This window comes from Diadema antillarum, unplaced genomic scaffold (assembly GCF_040938485.1).
Source record: "Diadema antillarum isolate AM-2024a unplaced genomic scaffold, OU_Dant_1.0 seq00000910_RagTag, whole genome shotgun sequence".
Lineage (NCBI taxonomy): Eukaryota > Metazoa > Echinodermata > Echinoidea > Diadematoida > Diadematidae > Diadema > Diadema antillarum.
This window is the reverse complement of record NW_027271766.1, coordinates 752400-769344: the sequence shown is the minus strand read 5'-3', so window position 1 is coordinate 769344 and position 16945 is coordinate 752400. Positions and strand designations below refer to the sequence as shown.

The 16945-nt window shown below is 37.7% G+C and overlaps 1 protein-coding gene across 1 annotated transcript; it reads left to right on the top strand.

Annotated features, from left to right (window-relative positions):
• The first annotated feature begins 3750 nt into the window (after nt 1-3750).
• LOC139741190 (prolyl endopeptidase-like) lies at nt 3751-15231 on the top strand. The gene is made up of 16 exons (XM_071651782.1): nt 3751-3778; nt 4331-4569; nt 5185-5216; nt 5826-5937; nt 6477-6555; nt 7314-7526; nt 8872-8998; nt 9525-9744; nt 10366-10584; nt 10890-11144; nt 11898-12073; nt 12298-12367; nt 13232-13378; nt 13836-13985; nt 14468-14656; nt 15181-15231. The coding sequence occupies exons 1-16, from the start codon at nt 3751-3753 to the stop codon at nt 15229-15231; spliced, it is 2307 nt and encodes a 768-aa protein (XP_071507883.1).
• The last annotated feature ends 1714 nt before the right edge of the window (nt 15232-16945 follow it).

Here is a 16945-nt window from a genome sequence, read left to right as displayed (position 1 = left end):
ATGCATATCAGCCCCTGTCACAATCTGTTCAATGACCTGAGGTTTCAGTACTGCAGAAAAATAACAATGACTCAACTTCATAATGAGATGATGTATTTCATATAAGTTTAATATGTTAAAGGACAAGTCCACCTTCATATACATAAGGATTGAAAGAATGCAGCAATATTAGTGGAACACATCAGTGAAAGTTTGAGGAAAATTGGACAATCCGTTCAAAAGTTACAAATATTTTAAGTATCTGCGCAGTCACTGCTGGAAGAGAAGACTACTACAGTGTATGATGTCAAATGCGTACAACTATATAAGGAAAATAAAAAGAGAATTTCACAAAACTTTACTTTTTGAATAAAGTGCACATTTCTTTGACTTGCTACTGACATATGTTAAGGGTAATATTATTCCCCCTGCCTTCTGAAAGAGAGAAGTCGAGTGTTCTTTTGTTATGCGAGAAAAATGGAAATATGTTGAATTTTCTTTATTCTTTCTTTATGTCGTTGTACTCATGTGACATCGCAAGCTATAGTAGTCTTTCCATCCCGCCGTGACTGAGCAGAAACTTCAAAAATTCATAACTTTTTAACGGATTGTCCGATTTTGCTCAAACTCTCACTGATGTGTTCTACTAATATTGCTGCATTCACTCAACCCACATGTCTATGAAGGGGAACTTGTCCTTTAAGACTTCTTGGGAAACTCTTCAATGTCAAAACTTTTCTCAAAATGGGCCCCATGATTGCTATTACATTAGCTTTGCCAGGTATTCAGTTTGCCATGGTCAAGTTGGACTTCAACCTAATTGAAATTCAACCTAAAATCTCTCCTGTATGAGCGACTAGAGCATTTCACTGTGCAACAGTGCCTTTACTAAAATCAGACATGCAACTTGTTGTGAATGCTTCTTATACAAACATTTAGGCTGCAGCCATATTTTCTGCTCACATAAAATTAATTTCAAATTGAAGTCTCTACAGTAATCGTTATCTTATGATATCTGTACATTCACAGTTCAGTTGGATCGGAGAGCTAGCCAGCTGTAAAGCAGCATTTTAATGTGATGTGAAATATACAGTAACTAGGGAATAATGAGAATACATTTTGGCATTATGGTGACTAGACAACTCACTCATTTTCCTACACAATGACTTCACAGACATACAAGAATTAGTTTACTTTGGCCAACTATAGAGGGGGAAAGGTTGAGCAATGCAAATATTTTCACAGAGGGTATCAAACAAAACAAATCAAACATCCTATCCTAACATGTACCAATAAAAGAAATCACAGTAAGACAAGGACATGGGCACCTTTTTTCTCCTTCCAATCTCTTCATTTGGCAGTTATCTCATTGATGACTTGCTCCATGGAATGAGATGTGGGTATTAGAATGTATTCAAACTCTTTTGTCTTACCTGTTGAAGGAGAGAGGTCCGAGTGTGTTGCTAGGAGGAATTCATAGATGAAATCTGTGTGGAAAAATCATAGATCATTAGTTCCAACTGCTGCAGCAGTAAATTCAGCAATGGCTTCATTGTAGTTAATGTTTTTCGTGAAGACATCATTTTGGGAGGGTACGGGAATGGTTCTGCTCAAGAAATGTTTTTTGTAGTGTTTGATGCTGTACATATACGTCAGTCTCTCGTCTGTAGTAAGAATACAGTTTGACAGGCATGGTAGATCAATACACCAAGATGTATCACTACATATTTAATATCATAAGACAATTTCCAACAATCAATAATGGCATTAGGTGATTGATATCCAACACAGAGATTGATTCATGCTTCATGTAAAAGTGGAATTTTTTGCAGTGTTGACACCAGTGTTTGCCAGCGCAGAACTAAAAACACGCGAATATCTCTGCACGTCATATGTTTCGATATTACATGTCTTGATTTCTGCGGAATTAAAAACATGAGAAACTTATCTTAACCAGTCGTGCGTGACAAATCAATTGCATGAAAAAACACTTTTGCAGTACATGGCATTTTGAAAAGATAATGGAATTAAGAAAAACTTTCAGAATGCTAAATTTGGATTTTGACATCAAAAGAGAGGAAATATATTTTGCATCAAACATATATTGTTCATGAGAAACTCCTCTATTTCACTAAACTAAAAGTTTTCCTCTACCTTCCTCTACACCCATTGCCTCCTGCAGCTCTCTGACAGTCATGGAACCTGATACAGTAATGATCTTCACTTGACTCTGCAGCTTCTTGCGTGGACGTGTACCCTTCTTCACGGACTTGTTTTGTCTGGACGACTCGTGCACAAATCCTCTGCTGAAGATGAGCGAGAAGTCGCGCCTTCTCTCGATTGCTTGCAGTGGCGGCAGTCTTTGTGATAATCGGTAGTGGTCCATGCATACCTCACATGTAACAAGATGACGATGCTTCAAACTCGGAGTGGGATTGACTGTCGGGGAGCCAGCAGTCCTACCAGGACTTGATTGTTTCCTGAACTGCTGTTTGAAAAACCTCTGCATCAGGTAGCTCATTCTGCCACTCTGTATTCATTTTTTTTTTTTTCGAGAGAGAGAAAGAAACAAATATTTACACTAAACTTTCCGGACCCTTGGCATTAGCATGTTGTAGTTTAGACTGTTAGTAGGTTTGACCGAAAGATTGGTCTGTATCTGGTCGTCAGGGATATGTTCCGCGGAGACTACATCTGGCTTCATGGAATCCCCTCCTAGTCCTGTACGGAGGAGAGCTCAGTCCGGGAAACCCGCTCATGAGGACCGCCCCGCGTACGAGGACTGCCCCGCCTCATGAGGACCGCCCCACGCCTCATGAGGCCCGGGGGGAACGCCTCATGAGGCCCCCTATTCACTTCTTATTCATCTCACATCTGACGTATAAATTGTCGCAACTTTGCACAGTGATTTTTTGTTACACACACATGTCCACTATCCATGATGAAAAGAAGAAAAAATCCTGTCTGTTTTTTTTTTTTCAAAAATCGAGTTTTGAAAAAAAAAAACAGACAGGACTGAGCTGTAAATGTCTAAAAATGATTTATTCTGTCTAGTCATATACTATAGCTAGGTTAGTTCCTGATCTTTATCACCAGCTTTTAACAGTAATTTGTATGTAGCAATAGACTATATATATTTCATCATATTCAACATCTTATTCAATTCAACCACTGATAGTGATACACCTAGTTGCATTTCACACTTGTGGATGGGTTTTGTCAGTTTTCGCCAGTCAGTCCTTCCATCCATTCATTGCCATTGGACAATTTGCAGACTGAATTCAATCATACAGATACAGCCACATGGCACAATACACAATGATACACTCGCAGTCATACAGCCACAAATACTGTACAAGACAACACAAGAGGCAGGAGTAGCCTACACAAGCTTATAAGAGTGGGACTAAGCAACTCATCCTTCTGGAGGCTGCTTACGCTACAGTTGATTGATGGTTTCTCGTTGTCGACGACGATGTCGAAGGCATACCTACTTTTGTTGTACATTGTTTTACTTTATGTAATGAAATATGAATTCGCGATGATACTCACAACGGCTGAAGCCATCCTTTCACGTAAACACGGACTGTCCGATGTGGGGAACCTACAGTATCTCAAGCACGATGTAGCAGCAGCGCGATCGGCGTATATGTAGCACGTGCATCGCTCCATCTCCACACGATCGTGACGAGCACTCACCGGAGCGGTGGGCGCAAGATGCGGCGCCGGCCGCGGGCGGCTGTTTCCCCTGACCCCTGAGTAAACTTCTCGATGCGGCGCGGCGGCGGCGAGCTGAGCGGTAGGATCCAGAGTGCCCATTATTTGAGGTCTGTCAGAGAGGACATGATGAGAGCTAGGAGGAGGCGACTGCTTACATGGCGACATACACTCAGGAGGAAGAAGACACAGAGAAAGATCTTGATGAACTTCTCCTGATACTTCGAGTATAGACACCAAGGCAGATGCAGAAAAACTTTCAAGAGCTGGCTGACAGTGACACTCAGTACAGTAGTGACAGGAGTGGAGGCCAGCTCTTAATAACCTAATATCAATAAATAAGATAAACTAATTTGATAAATAATGTCTGTCCTCAGACCTGCAAGTTGCAGACCCCAGTATTGTGTGGTAGCTCTCAGAAGAATTTTAGGATTTGACACCTGCAATTGGTACCGGTATCTTGGACGCGGACGAGTGCCTGTACAGCAATATGCGCCTGCTGAAAGATGTTTCGCTGATTTGACTTATCAACACAGTGGCAGCTGTAGAAATATTCACATTGGAGAGCAAAGTCTCCACTTGAGCGATGGGCACAGACTTGTCACGAAGAATTCAATCCGAAAATATCTTTTAGCAGCCAGAGTGACCCTACCCATTTGGAACAACTTCTGCAAGGCATTTGACTGCACGTACACTGACACTGTGAAGAGCGTTGGAAGGCAGCAGTGTTACAGAAGTCTGTCTTCGCATCCTCCAGGAGGCTCGTCACCATGGAAACAGGAACCCATTGCACTAAAAAAATCTGCATTGTTTAGCATCCATGGACATCAGTGGGTGGATGAGTTTTCATGGATGCAAGAAGGCATATCAAAGGTATAACCATGGTGACACACTAAACAGGTATGCTACAGGATGTTTGTCAGAGAGTTCAAAGTAAACATTTGGGTCCCAAAAATTATTTGTGTATCATATAAATTATAATTGTAATACTTTATTTGTTCGGCTGTGAGAAAATTTCAATAGAATGAAGTAAGGGTACAGACTAGAGGGGAAATTGATGGGATGACAGTTGTGTTGAGGACAATTAAAATGTGAAATACTGTACTGAGAGCTTCTAGTGATACAATGAAGAGTGAAGTCACAGTGGTACTCAACAAAGTAGTATTTTAAAACTACTTTTCAGGTCGCAAATTGAGTAGGCTAAGTGCTCCTATACTGTAGTTATTACAAATGATGGTAATCCGGCCCATTTCTGTTTTTAATTTATACAGTCAGTATGATCGAATGCATTATGCAAAACAGTGAAGATATAGTACCTGGTACTGAACTCTTTTGCACAAACTCATTTTGAAAAGCTATGCTGCCCCTTTAATCATCACTAGCTATATTGCATGTGGTACTGATGTTTGACAATATTTAGTGGTGCTATCCAATGTACCGTAACTGAAATTTTGAACTTTTGTTCATATACAAATTTCTATTTTGCAGGAACTCCTGAGCTACATCAATGATGAAAACAGGTGAGCTCATTATCCTATTCCTATATTCCAAAGAAAATTCTACATGTATGACCAGCAAGTTGTATTTCTGTTAGTGTTTTACAATGCCTTCTGTGATCTCACCACTTATTGGTGTCATTCACTTTATTTCTGTTTAAGTTTCATTTCTTTTTAAATGTTGCCCACTATCTTCTATATCTCCCAAGCCAAACTGTGACTGGTTTGAAGTTCTATGAGAAAGTGTTCTATACTGTGACTAGATGATAACTGTTTAGAGTGCATTGTAAGAGGGACCTCATCCTGTTTTCCTGAATGAGCAAAACATGTTAATCCATAGTTTGTTCACTTGAATATGATAAATGTTAATTGATAAAAACTGAACTGACTTATTCAAATGTCAAATTTGCTTTCTGTATAGAAGAAACCTCATAGAAGAAACACCATCCTTATAGTGTAATATCAGAAAATCGATCACAACTCCATTTATTACTTTCAAAAAGGCATTATAATAACAAACATTTAAAGATGGATATTTATATATATATCTCTTGCTTTCCAATACGTTCATTACGCTCTATGGTTAATGAAATTGTAACGAGATGCAAATAATTTTTGTATTTCTGTTCACAGATACTGTGATGCTGTTCTATCAGAATGGGCAGACTTTCAAGAACAAGTGAAGAGAGAGATATCAGAGCTGGATGAACTTTGCTCACCATCACCATCATATGGAGATATTCAAGTGAGGCATTGGCATTTGAGCCTATACATCCTCCATAAAAACTGTCCATTCACAAAATATTTGTAATGAATACTTTCATGCAGAGGAAGTTTTTTTTTGGAGAGAGAGAGAGAGTTAGGTTCACTCTTTCAGTTTTCACCCTAGCATTATGATATGAAGATTTCATTTGAGTTTTTTTGTTTGTTGGTTTGTTTCTTTGTTTGTTTGTTTTTGTACAAGACAGTGTATTCCATATGATTGGTACATCTGTAACCCATTGATTAGGGAAAATAGATGTGCCATTTATCATATGATCTATATTGGGAATCGCAGCATCCCAGAGGCAGTGCATTGGGTTGCTCAGGACCCAGGGAGTAGATGATAATCAATGTTTATAACTCAGCAGAAAAAGATATTGTTTAGAAGAGAAAATTAAATTATGTCTGGAAATGCAAGAGATGTTCAGACAATTTCAAAAGACAAGCTTTCAGTGCACATATTCATAGTGTGACCAGCCTTGCATTGACACCAATATGTGTGTTTCTTTAATCTTCACTCAGGTCATTGGAGACTTTGTGTATTATCAAAGAATCTCAGAGAAAGGCACAAATACATTCTGCCGAAGGAGCATCATTTCAGGTACTAGTACACTGGATTTGATGTATGCTCATATTTTGTTGCCAATTTAAGCTCTGCATTTGATGGCTTCTTTGTATTTTGTTCCTGTTATCCATTCATTATTGTTTTTATTTGTATTTACTCCTTTGTGATGTCTTCAGTCAATTCTTCTTGTCCTGTCATGAGCACCATCCTTTGTCTTTTTATCAATAATATTGCTCCTGTTTTTTTCTGTTGCTTTTATTATTGTTATTATTATTATTATTATTGTTATCATCATCATTATTATTGTTGTTGTTATTATTATTATTCATTATTATTATTATAATTATCTTTATTATTATCACTGGTTTTTTTTTTTTGTTGTTGTTAGTTAGTTAGTTGTACCGATACTAGTATCATCATCATCATCATCACTGTCATTGTCCCCATAGTGCAATTATATACTGTAATATTGTCTTCTTCCAGTTTTGTTATTGACAATTAAATATCAAAATACCCATAATTTATCAATGGCAGTAAAATCTTTGACTCTGAAATTAGACTTCCATATTTTGACCAGCCTCAACTTAAATGCAGGTAGAAATTGATGTAAGTAGTGGAATACATGTTTTTTTTAGAGTTGACTCTTTAATTCTATATTAGATACAAACTGTTAATAAGTGAAATATGCAAGTGCATGTGAAGTATATTGGAAGAAAGGAAGACTGTTTGTAGAGTAAATCATACTTATTGAAGTTATTTTTTTGAAGCACTTTGTTACTCTTTTGTGCACACAGGAGAAGAGCTGGTTCTCTTGGATGCTACAGATCTTGCTGAAGAGATTGGAAAGCCACATGTGGTCATCACAAGACTGACCATATCGCCATGCCAACACTTTCTTGGGGTTGTCATAGAAAGTAGTCCTGATGTGTATGAAGGTTGCATCTTCAGTATAGAGAGTGATGCAAAAACCACAGGCTTGGAATGTATACATAACATTGTCAATTTAGGTGAGTGGTTTCTCGTATTTGATAAATCAAAACATTTATGTGAACATCTCAACATTTGAAAAGAAAAAAAGATATTTGAAAAAAAAAAATGAAGTTATGATATAATGTTACTTGAAATCGCTCATGGTACAACTTGTTATACATATTTCAATTATCATGAAAGAAGTGATTACCTTGCCATGTCTGTAAAAAGAAAAACTTGGTTGCTTTTATATTTTTTCCATGTAACTAGCAAGAGAGAAATATTTGGTAGATTGATACTTATATGTGTCAACCTGGCTGCCTGCAAACAAGCATTGGTGTTATCTCACTCCCAACTTATATAGCTTTGGAGAAGCTGTGATCGTTGTAGGTTGATATACAGTGCACTCCCGTTATAACGAAATGCTCAGGACCGGCAGTTTTCTTTCGTTATAACGAAATTTCGTTATAACCGAACAATACACTATATAACGAAAACAAGGAAACCACGTATATACATGTATATCATATTCAGTTTGCTGAATACTCATCATACACTGGAAAGCTATGTGAAACTTGATGGGATAACTGTATTACAATAATAAATGCAAGTTCCCCTCAGAAACTGTGCGTGATGCAAGGAGTGAACACACAGTGGTGTGAAGCGTTCACCCATGCAGAGACGCTATACGCTTGTTCCGCTACGTATTTTCGAAAGCAATTCGCATTTCGTTCTAACGGAGCACATTTCTTTTGTTTTTCTTTGTCTGTGCTGCTCGGAAAAGACTTTGTTATAACGGAAATTTCGCTATAACCATGTTCGTTATAAGCGAATTTTGTACCATAGACTTTAATGGTGATAATTTTGGGACCAGAAGATTTACTTCGTTATAACGAAATTTCGTTATAACCGTGTTCGTTGTAACGGGAGTGCACTGTATAGTGTTCACCATGAGATTTAGATTTTATTAAATCACGTTCTGAGAGTTAGACAAGGAACATGATGACTCCAAACCACCATATATGGATGTAGTTTGATTCTTTAGATGCAACAATATGGTGGACTCTGGTTTTAACAAACTCCTTAGGACCAGAGAAATATTGATGTAGTTATACTTATACATGTATTAAATGTTTGTTATAACGGGTATGAAAAACAATTTGATTTATAAAGACTTTGAACTTTTAGCAAGAAATATTACTTTGTTAGGAGAAGAGTTTGTTATACCAGTGCTCTCTCTAATGATAATCCATTGTGCAGTTTATTTGTGAAGAATCTACATGTCCTTGACTTAACTTTTGAGCATGGTGCAGTTGAAATTTGCAGCTGATGTAAGTCAGAATGTATGCATGCTTTAGCGGGCTACTTTCCAATCTAACACAGAGTTTGGTGCCAGAGGATCTGTGCTGTACACAACTGCAGACAATCTGTGGGCCCATCAGGTCTGGTGTCATCAGATTGGCTCCTCAACAGCAGACGATCACTTGATCTTCGAGGAGACAGATGCAAGGTAATACATGTATATATCTCTTACCTGCTTAATTGAAATTGTATGAACTCTGATTAGTAAAAATAACATTGTGTATATGCCATATAAAATAGAGCAATGAAATGTAGATGTGGTAAGTATTTTGGCTGAAACATTAAACAACAACAACAAAATAATAATAAGTCAACTCCTTTGAGAAACACACCTTTCTAGTTGTCAGTACATTTGTGCCATACCTAGTGCTTAGATTGTGCATTGTACATAAAGGATGGGGCCTAATGTTGTCCTCATTCTCTGTTTCTGTTCTCTACATAATGGATGCGTGTATGGATACTAATTGAATCCTGATAGAATGTCCATTTGTGACCATCCCTCACTTTCTATATCTCTTTCTTTTTTTTCTTTGTTTCCATTCTCTCTCTATCTCTCTATCCATCCTTGTCAAGCATCTACCTGTAAATCTCTGGCTATTTGATTTTATCAGTCTCTCTCTCTTCTCTCTCAATTATTCTATCTGATAACCTTGATGTATCTGTCTATGTCTCAGGTTTTTTGTGGACCTGTCTCATACAAAAGACAGACGCTTTGCTGCCATCAATTGCAACTCCAAAACGACATCAGAAGTCTGGCTAATTGATGTTCATGGCTCGGTGGAGAACCCACCCACCTTGATCTGGCCCAGATGCGATGGAGTGGAATGCTACATCGACCACTGCAGGGATACATTATTTGCATTGGCTAACCCTGGCCCTTCGAGAGAGTTAAAGGTTATAGTCTGTTATGTCGTGTTTGGTGGAGTACTTCCTTTGTTAGACCATTTATTCAACAAATTGTAGATAATAAAAAAAAAATAGGCACCTTTTGTTGCCATATTTTCCCCAGTTTGGCATTATTTTATGTATTTTTAGGAAGATGAATTCCATTATTCAACAATAATTAAAACTATCATGTGCTTTTGTGAATATCTTATTGTCATCAGGAAAATTGGGCTAGGATGTTTGCTTGTACACTCCAATTTGCTTCAGACATTCTTCTGCTAACTGTAATAAGCGTATGTACATGGAGCTAATCCAGAATATAAATACATGATAAATAGAATGATTAAGAGAATCAACTGTGCACAGCTTAATCAGCTTACTTCAAGCCTGGGATTTTAAGGATTTGAATAAAGAATAATGTGAAGTTATATCTGCATAGCTCAGTTGACTATGAACAGATACATGTCCTGCGGTAGCAGTAACTGTATATCAGTGGAAAGTGTTAGCAGAATCTAGTTTGCGGCAGCCTCATTGCAAGCCTTTGCTCATTCCCACCTTTTGACTCACCAGTGTTAAACTTGTTAAACTAGAAATATCTATTTGTGTTTTACATTTTTCCTTGACACATAGCTCATCAGTGCACAATCCAGTGGTATTTCTAAGAGTGGTTGGGGACTGAAGCAATCCAAGTTGTCATGGCGAGACGTGTTCATCCCTCCTCCTGGATGCGTGCTACAAGACATGGATGTCTTTTCCTCGGCCTGTGTGCTGTGTGCAATGGCAAACAATGTTCCACAGTTAATCACTGTACCGCACATCTCCACGTCTGGGAAGCCCTCATTTATTGAGGTATGAAATAGTGTTTGCTTCTGTCTCGCTACTCAAATTACTCCCTCTGTGACTTATTTTACTGATCCGATTATTAGGAAGTGTTATACAAATTACATCACATCCTTGACGACATCACAATCATTACAATATATTGTCTGTGATATGTACAACTGCTACACGATTTTGAATGCACTATTTTTTTTATATATTACTATGTGTATGTGTATTTGTGTGTATGTGTGTGTGTGTGTGTTGCTAGACTCGTCTCACAGCAATCTGTAGTAAAAATGTATTTGAAACCAAATCCTATTCTTGCCTTTCAGCTTCCTGCAGATTGTACAAGCCTTGTTCCAGGGGTCAACTCTGATCATAACTTGAAGACATTCCAGTTCCAGCTGTCCTCTCCCGTTCTCCCACCTCGCGACTTTGAGCTTGACCTTCAGACTGGCAATGTGTGTTGCCATGACAAAGATACAGTAGAAGACTCAACTGGACAGAACACAAAGGAAAAGAGGGAGGGGAATGACCCATGGAAAGAAAAAGGATATGTTTGCACAAGAATGTTCTCTGATAGCAGGGTAAGTGATATGAAGTATTCCCTCATGATGACCCTTTTTGTCTATTTACTTTTCTCTTCTCTTCTCCTCTCTTTGTTTTATAGTATGACATTTTTAAAAACACAGGTTAAGAGTTATCTGATATGTTACGAGTCAGATTTTCAAGAAAATAGCTTATTAAAGATATATTATCAGAGTTGAAATTTCATTTATCATGATAGTTTGTTCCATAATATTTCACTTTCCTGAAAAAGAAAAGAAAAGCCTCTCTCTCTCTATCTCTCTCTGATTTTTCATACAGTGTTTTTGAGAGGAAAAGTTGACCAAGTGGTATATCATGACATAGTTTTTGAAGATGCCTGAATTGATTTCTTTCTACTGTAAGAATAGGTGTCAGTCGATGGTCAACCTATAAATTGTCAAGTGACTTGTGACTTATCTCCCTGTATTCATACATTTTTGTAGCTGAATGGAAGGCATTTCAGTTGTTTACTTTTTGGTTTGTGCTATGAGTTGTGTGTATTAGCAACAAGTGTTATTTACATAATCATGATATCAAATGATATAATAATATAACATATCATATCATATCATATCATATGATTGTGTGTCAGGTGTTTGGTGTCATATTTTTCTTTTCATGAAATAATCTTTTTGCAGAAATATATATGTATGCAGATGTCCATGGTCAATAGCTTTGTGTAAGGTTATACAGGTAGCACTAGCTCCTACCACAATTTACTAACTGCCTCCTTTCATTTCTTTTCCCTCCAGGACGGAACACCAGTCCCACTGACTGTCATCCACAACAGACATCTCCGCCTGGATGGCAGCAATCCCTTGCTGGTGATCGGCTATGGTGCCTACGGGAGGAGTGTTGACATGCAGTACTGCCCAGAGAGGAGAGCTTTGGTGGACCGTGGATGGGTGCTTGCTTTCTGCCATGTCAGGTAAAAATTTTCTGGCCGACAGCTTGATGAAATATCCAAGTTCAGTCTCGTATCAGACTGCATATATATATAATAGTGACTTATGTGATACTTTGATATTACTTTACATGATATAAGTGATCAGGTTGTTGCAATGTGAAGAAGGTCTGATCCTACAGAAAACATTTCTCAGAATTCAGTTCTCACAATATGATCAGAATCTTTACTCTTCTGTTGTTTCACAGGGGAGGTGGAGAAATGGGAAGACACTGGTACGATGATGGAAGGCTTGGTCGAAAACATCATAGCTTTGAGGTAAGTGTTTGACTAATTAGTATAAATACGATGGGAGAGCAAAACAGCTGGTAGAGAGTAGAGAGAGTGGCCCTCTCTAACAATGCTCCATTGCTTCTTTGAAAAGAGCAGTTTTTTGTTTTGTTGGGGTTTTTTTTTTTTTGGTAGGTAGGGATGATTGTGCAAGTAAAAATCAAAATTGTTCTATGTTTGTCTGTGAGAATCACTCTTCATGTGGCAATGGATGACAGCAAAACAGAAATCAACAAGGATTCTGATAGCCGAAAGATGATATTATTACATATCTGTGCTGTATATTTGCCCTTCCTCTCTTTGTTAAGAGGAACTGGTAATGGTAATTGCAACATTTCTGGAGCCCTACTCATGACGAGTTCTGTGGGAATGGACATAAAGATGATAAGTCTTAATGGATTTTTCTGACTCCCACACATGCTAAATATATCTTTTTGTATCATTCTCTGTTTCCAACATAAACGTAATGTGCAATATAATGTCATGTCAATATATTGTGTGTTTTATATATTAAACTAAATTGAAAAAAAAAAGAATTTAGATGGCACACATCACTACAGAGACATACCTTGTACCACAAGGGAGTAAAATGTGTAGAAAGTTGTTGTGTTTGTGTGTATGTGTGTGTGACTGACTGAGAGAGAAAGAGAGAGATACATACATGGGCCTAATTTACTGGTAAAGTGAGACAAAACATGAACCTATGGATAGGTGTGGTGCAAGGCAAGCCTGTACTGTTGTATCTGACATCGCTAAAATGGGACTCCCCCATATCATGCCTTTGCTTTAACCACACAACACATTTTTCATCTTTGCCCAAGTCATGCTCACTTTGAACACTCCCCTTCACAGGACTTTGAGAGCTGTGTCCACCTGTTGCACTCGGCAGGCTACTCCCAGCCCCAGCTAACGGCAGCCTGGGGTGCTAGTGCAGGTGGGCTCCTCCTAGCTGCATGCTGCAACAGATCCCCTGAACTACTGAAAGCTGCTGTGATGCGAGTAAGTCGCCATTTTCAGCTGCTCAAGTTTATGTGAGGTTCCTTCTGACACACTCCATTTTGCAATAATGGCACATTGAAAAACTGGTCTTTGAATTCACAGTACACAATCAGGCTCAATAATCTATTGTCAGCATTGCCTCCTTTCCAAGCCAGAAAGAGTATGTATGGTACATATATCACATTGGATCACCAAAGACAGTCTTCGGTATTCTTTTCCGATGACAACCGTTCAGCCTTTTCTAGATTACAATGATCTGTGTGTAGTACTTTTCCAATGGTATACCAGTAGAGTATTGTGGGGTTTTTTTCCCCTTTCTGTCAAGTCACAGTTTCTAAAAGTTGCGGTGCTCATTAACTTATCAATGCTTGCAAAATACTACATAACCAAAGATAGCAATATAACTTAATACTTTTGCACAAATTGCCATCTTACCATATCTTTAATCCCCTGGTAGATGCCTTTTGTGGATGTTCTGTCAGCCATGTTGGACAGAGACTCACCTCTGACCCTACAAGACACCATGGAGTGGGGCGACCCTCAAACTGATGCTGCTGCCTTCAAGACCATCTTGTCATACAACCCTTATCACAACATCACATCACAGGTAAATTTTAAGATCACTTTTTCACTCATGTCTGTTTTGTTTTTATTTTTATTTTTTTTTAATTGGTTTCTTCGTTTTTTAGGTTGTCAAGTAACATTCATAGGCAGGCCTTGAAATCTTCAAATATCATCTTGTCTGTACACAAAAAAGTCTGATGTATGGCTTGAGGATAAAGTGCTGTGGCCTGAATACAGGTTTTTGCACACACAAAAAAAAACATTACTCTGAAACCTCTGAAATACTTGTGCAACCTCTTGAATATCAGTGTGACTCTATACACAGCATGTAGATAAATTGTGTCATTAAAAAAAAAAAAAAATGTACTGCCATCCAAGACAACTTCATTGTCATCTTGATCTATATGCAGTACTGTTTGATTTGGGGATGAGTTCCAGGAGTGTGTGCTAATAAATGGTTAAAAGGTACACATTGTTGACTCATCAAATGTCTAATTTTATGTTTGTTTTTACTACATATTTCAGAAAAAGTACCCATCCATTCTTGTTACAACATCGACAACTGACCCAAGGGTCCCCATCTGGGGTCCCCTAAAATACATGGCACAACTGCGAGACGTAACAAGCAAGGACCACAAGCCAACATATGTGATGAAAGTGTATACCGATGGAGGACACTTTGGGCCAGAAGAAGTTGATGGAAATTTCGATCAGGTGATACAGTACATTGCACTTGATGACTGAACATTCAAAAAAGCAAGACCAGCCCCTTTTATTTAGTGTGATTTTCAAGAAACTGCCTTTACAGAGTGTAATAAATTGAATGAATGGATTGGACAGGTACTGTAATGTTTCAAATAAAAATAAATAAGTATCGGTAACCAAGACTTCCCTAATTTGTAGATCTATATTGCATTTACTTTGCTACTGCCATTCAATTATTTATGGTTTAATGTATATGTTATCCAGGTTATGTACACTGTATTTTGTTTTTCATGATAGATGAAAGGAAGGAATTATTCAACAAATATGATACTAACTTTAATTTAATTTCACCACAAAAAAAAAAAAAAATCCTGGCGTGTACACAATTAAGGTTATTTCTTCGTTACAAGACTACTACGTCATCCTTGAAACTTTCTGAAAAATACTTACCGGTATCTAATACATGTACGTGTATATGATACTAATACAACTGTATGTCATGTCTTCTGGTTTTTTTCCCCATCTGCATGCAGGCCACTCTGGAATGGGCTTTTCTTCAGAGAGAGCTACGACTTGGTAGATGACACTGACCGCCTTTGCCCTGTTTGTAAACGGCTTTTTCATAATCTTTACTCTTCTGCCATTGTTTGGAGAATGCAATCAAGGCAAAAGTATCCTATTTTAACCCACTGCCTAGTGGAAGTGCAACTCAGTTTAAAATATGTCAAAGTAGAGGATGAGTTTACATCTTCAGAGGCGAATGAAAGAATTATGTTGAGGCTTTTTCCATCGAGTAACTTTGATGGGAATGGGGTCATGAAAGGAGTTGGAGATTATGTCTGGAAAAAGGGGCATTGTGTGTGAACAGGGCATTGTGAAAGCCCCAATAATGTGGGGTGTGTCTAGAGAGGTAGAGTAGCCATGGAGCACTGCTATATTACCTCTGATAGGGCCTGCCCCCAGCATGTCTGCCAAAAAGATGCACTGTGGAGGCAGTCATTAAGAAAATTCCTCTGAACACCCAAGACAACAGCAGTTTTACAATAGGTGGGACCCACCTTTTTATAGGACCACTTTGTTTTGCTTTGTTTTAGGATATCTCAGCCATTTCAAAACCGATTTTCATCAAATAAACTTTTAATTCCCCTTAGAATTGTATGCTCTTCAGTATCAGTGGTTTCTAATTGTATCTCACAAAAAGTAAAAACCTGAATCCCTATCTTAACCAAAACTAGACCATCCCTTTAACTAAATGCACATTGTACCTATGAAAGTTCTTATTGTACCTGAAGTCCTTTAGAAAAATGTGTATTCTTAACATCAAATCTTAATGTGTTGCCGTATCCTTCCAACGTAACTTATAGATGAATACAGTGTAGATTGTAGTTGCTGGACAATCATCCATGCGCATGATTTTCATGACGTTTTCTGCACAAAGGAATGGAAGAGTTGCGAGTTGCTGGCATCACCTTGGCTAATTTTCATTGTGTGTGACTAGTGTCATTTGGTAAGATTTTATGAACTAAAAAAATTCCACAACTTTCATAATTCATGTCCAATTTGATGAAATTCTTACTCTACTTTTGAAAGTCATCTAGTGTGGAGTTCCTTTCTTGCTTGTAAGTAGTTGCACCTACACAGAAACTGTTTGTACACACATACGTACAACACATTGATTATGATAAAGGTGGAATCATTGGACCAGTGTCTCAAGAAGTACAGAACTGTACACTATGAATTTAAGTCTTTTGACTAATTTTCTTAGACATATTTATTCTGCTGCAAATACACAGAATAGAGTACCAACTGTGGAGAATGATTACTCATATCCAACAAGAGAATTACATAAATAAAGTGGAGTGACAATGGGTTACTTTATTTTTACACTGATGTTAAATTGCTACCGGGTAATGTCATGAATGTTACAAATGCTCATAGCATGTGTGAATGTGGTGGTATTTTCAAGAACATTTATATTTATATGATCACCCATTTTCCATGAAAGCAGGCAGGAAAATTTTTGATTTAACACGAGCGTATAGAACATAAAATTATATTGACAATGATTTATTTAAAAGGAAATTTTCATTTCAAGTTACATATTTTTGTGATGAATCACTCTGTAATTGCTTTACAGACACAATATTTTTAGCTTCTTCACAATTGAGAAATGGCTACATTTAGATTGGTAAATTAAGAAGGCTTTCCTCATTGTCCAACGTTAAGGACACTGTAACCTTGTTTAACCCAGTGTATTAAACCATGACAATTTCCGAAATTGTCAAACTTGGCTGACTG

What these genes read in the sequence shown, in the direction of transcription:
- LOC139741190 (XM_071651782.1), top strand. Translation starts at nt 3,751, where the DNA reads ATGCGGCGCGGCGGCGGCGAGCTGAGCG. An exon ending in TGCAAGAAGGCATATCAAAG is followed by an intron (nt 4,570 to 5,184) that starts GTATAACCATGG and finishes TCTATTTTGCAG; the next exon opens with GAACTCCTGAGCTACATCAA. An exon ending in GAAAACATCATAGCTTTGAG is followed by an intron (nt 12,368 to 13,231) that starts GTAAGTGTTTGA and finishes TCCCCTTCACAG; the next exon opens with GACTTTGAGAGCTGTGTCCA.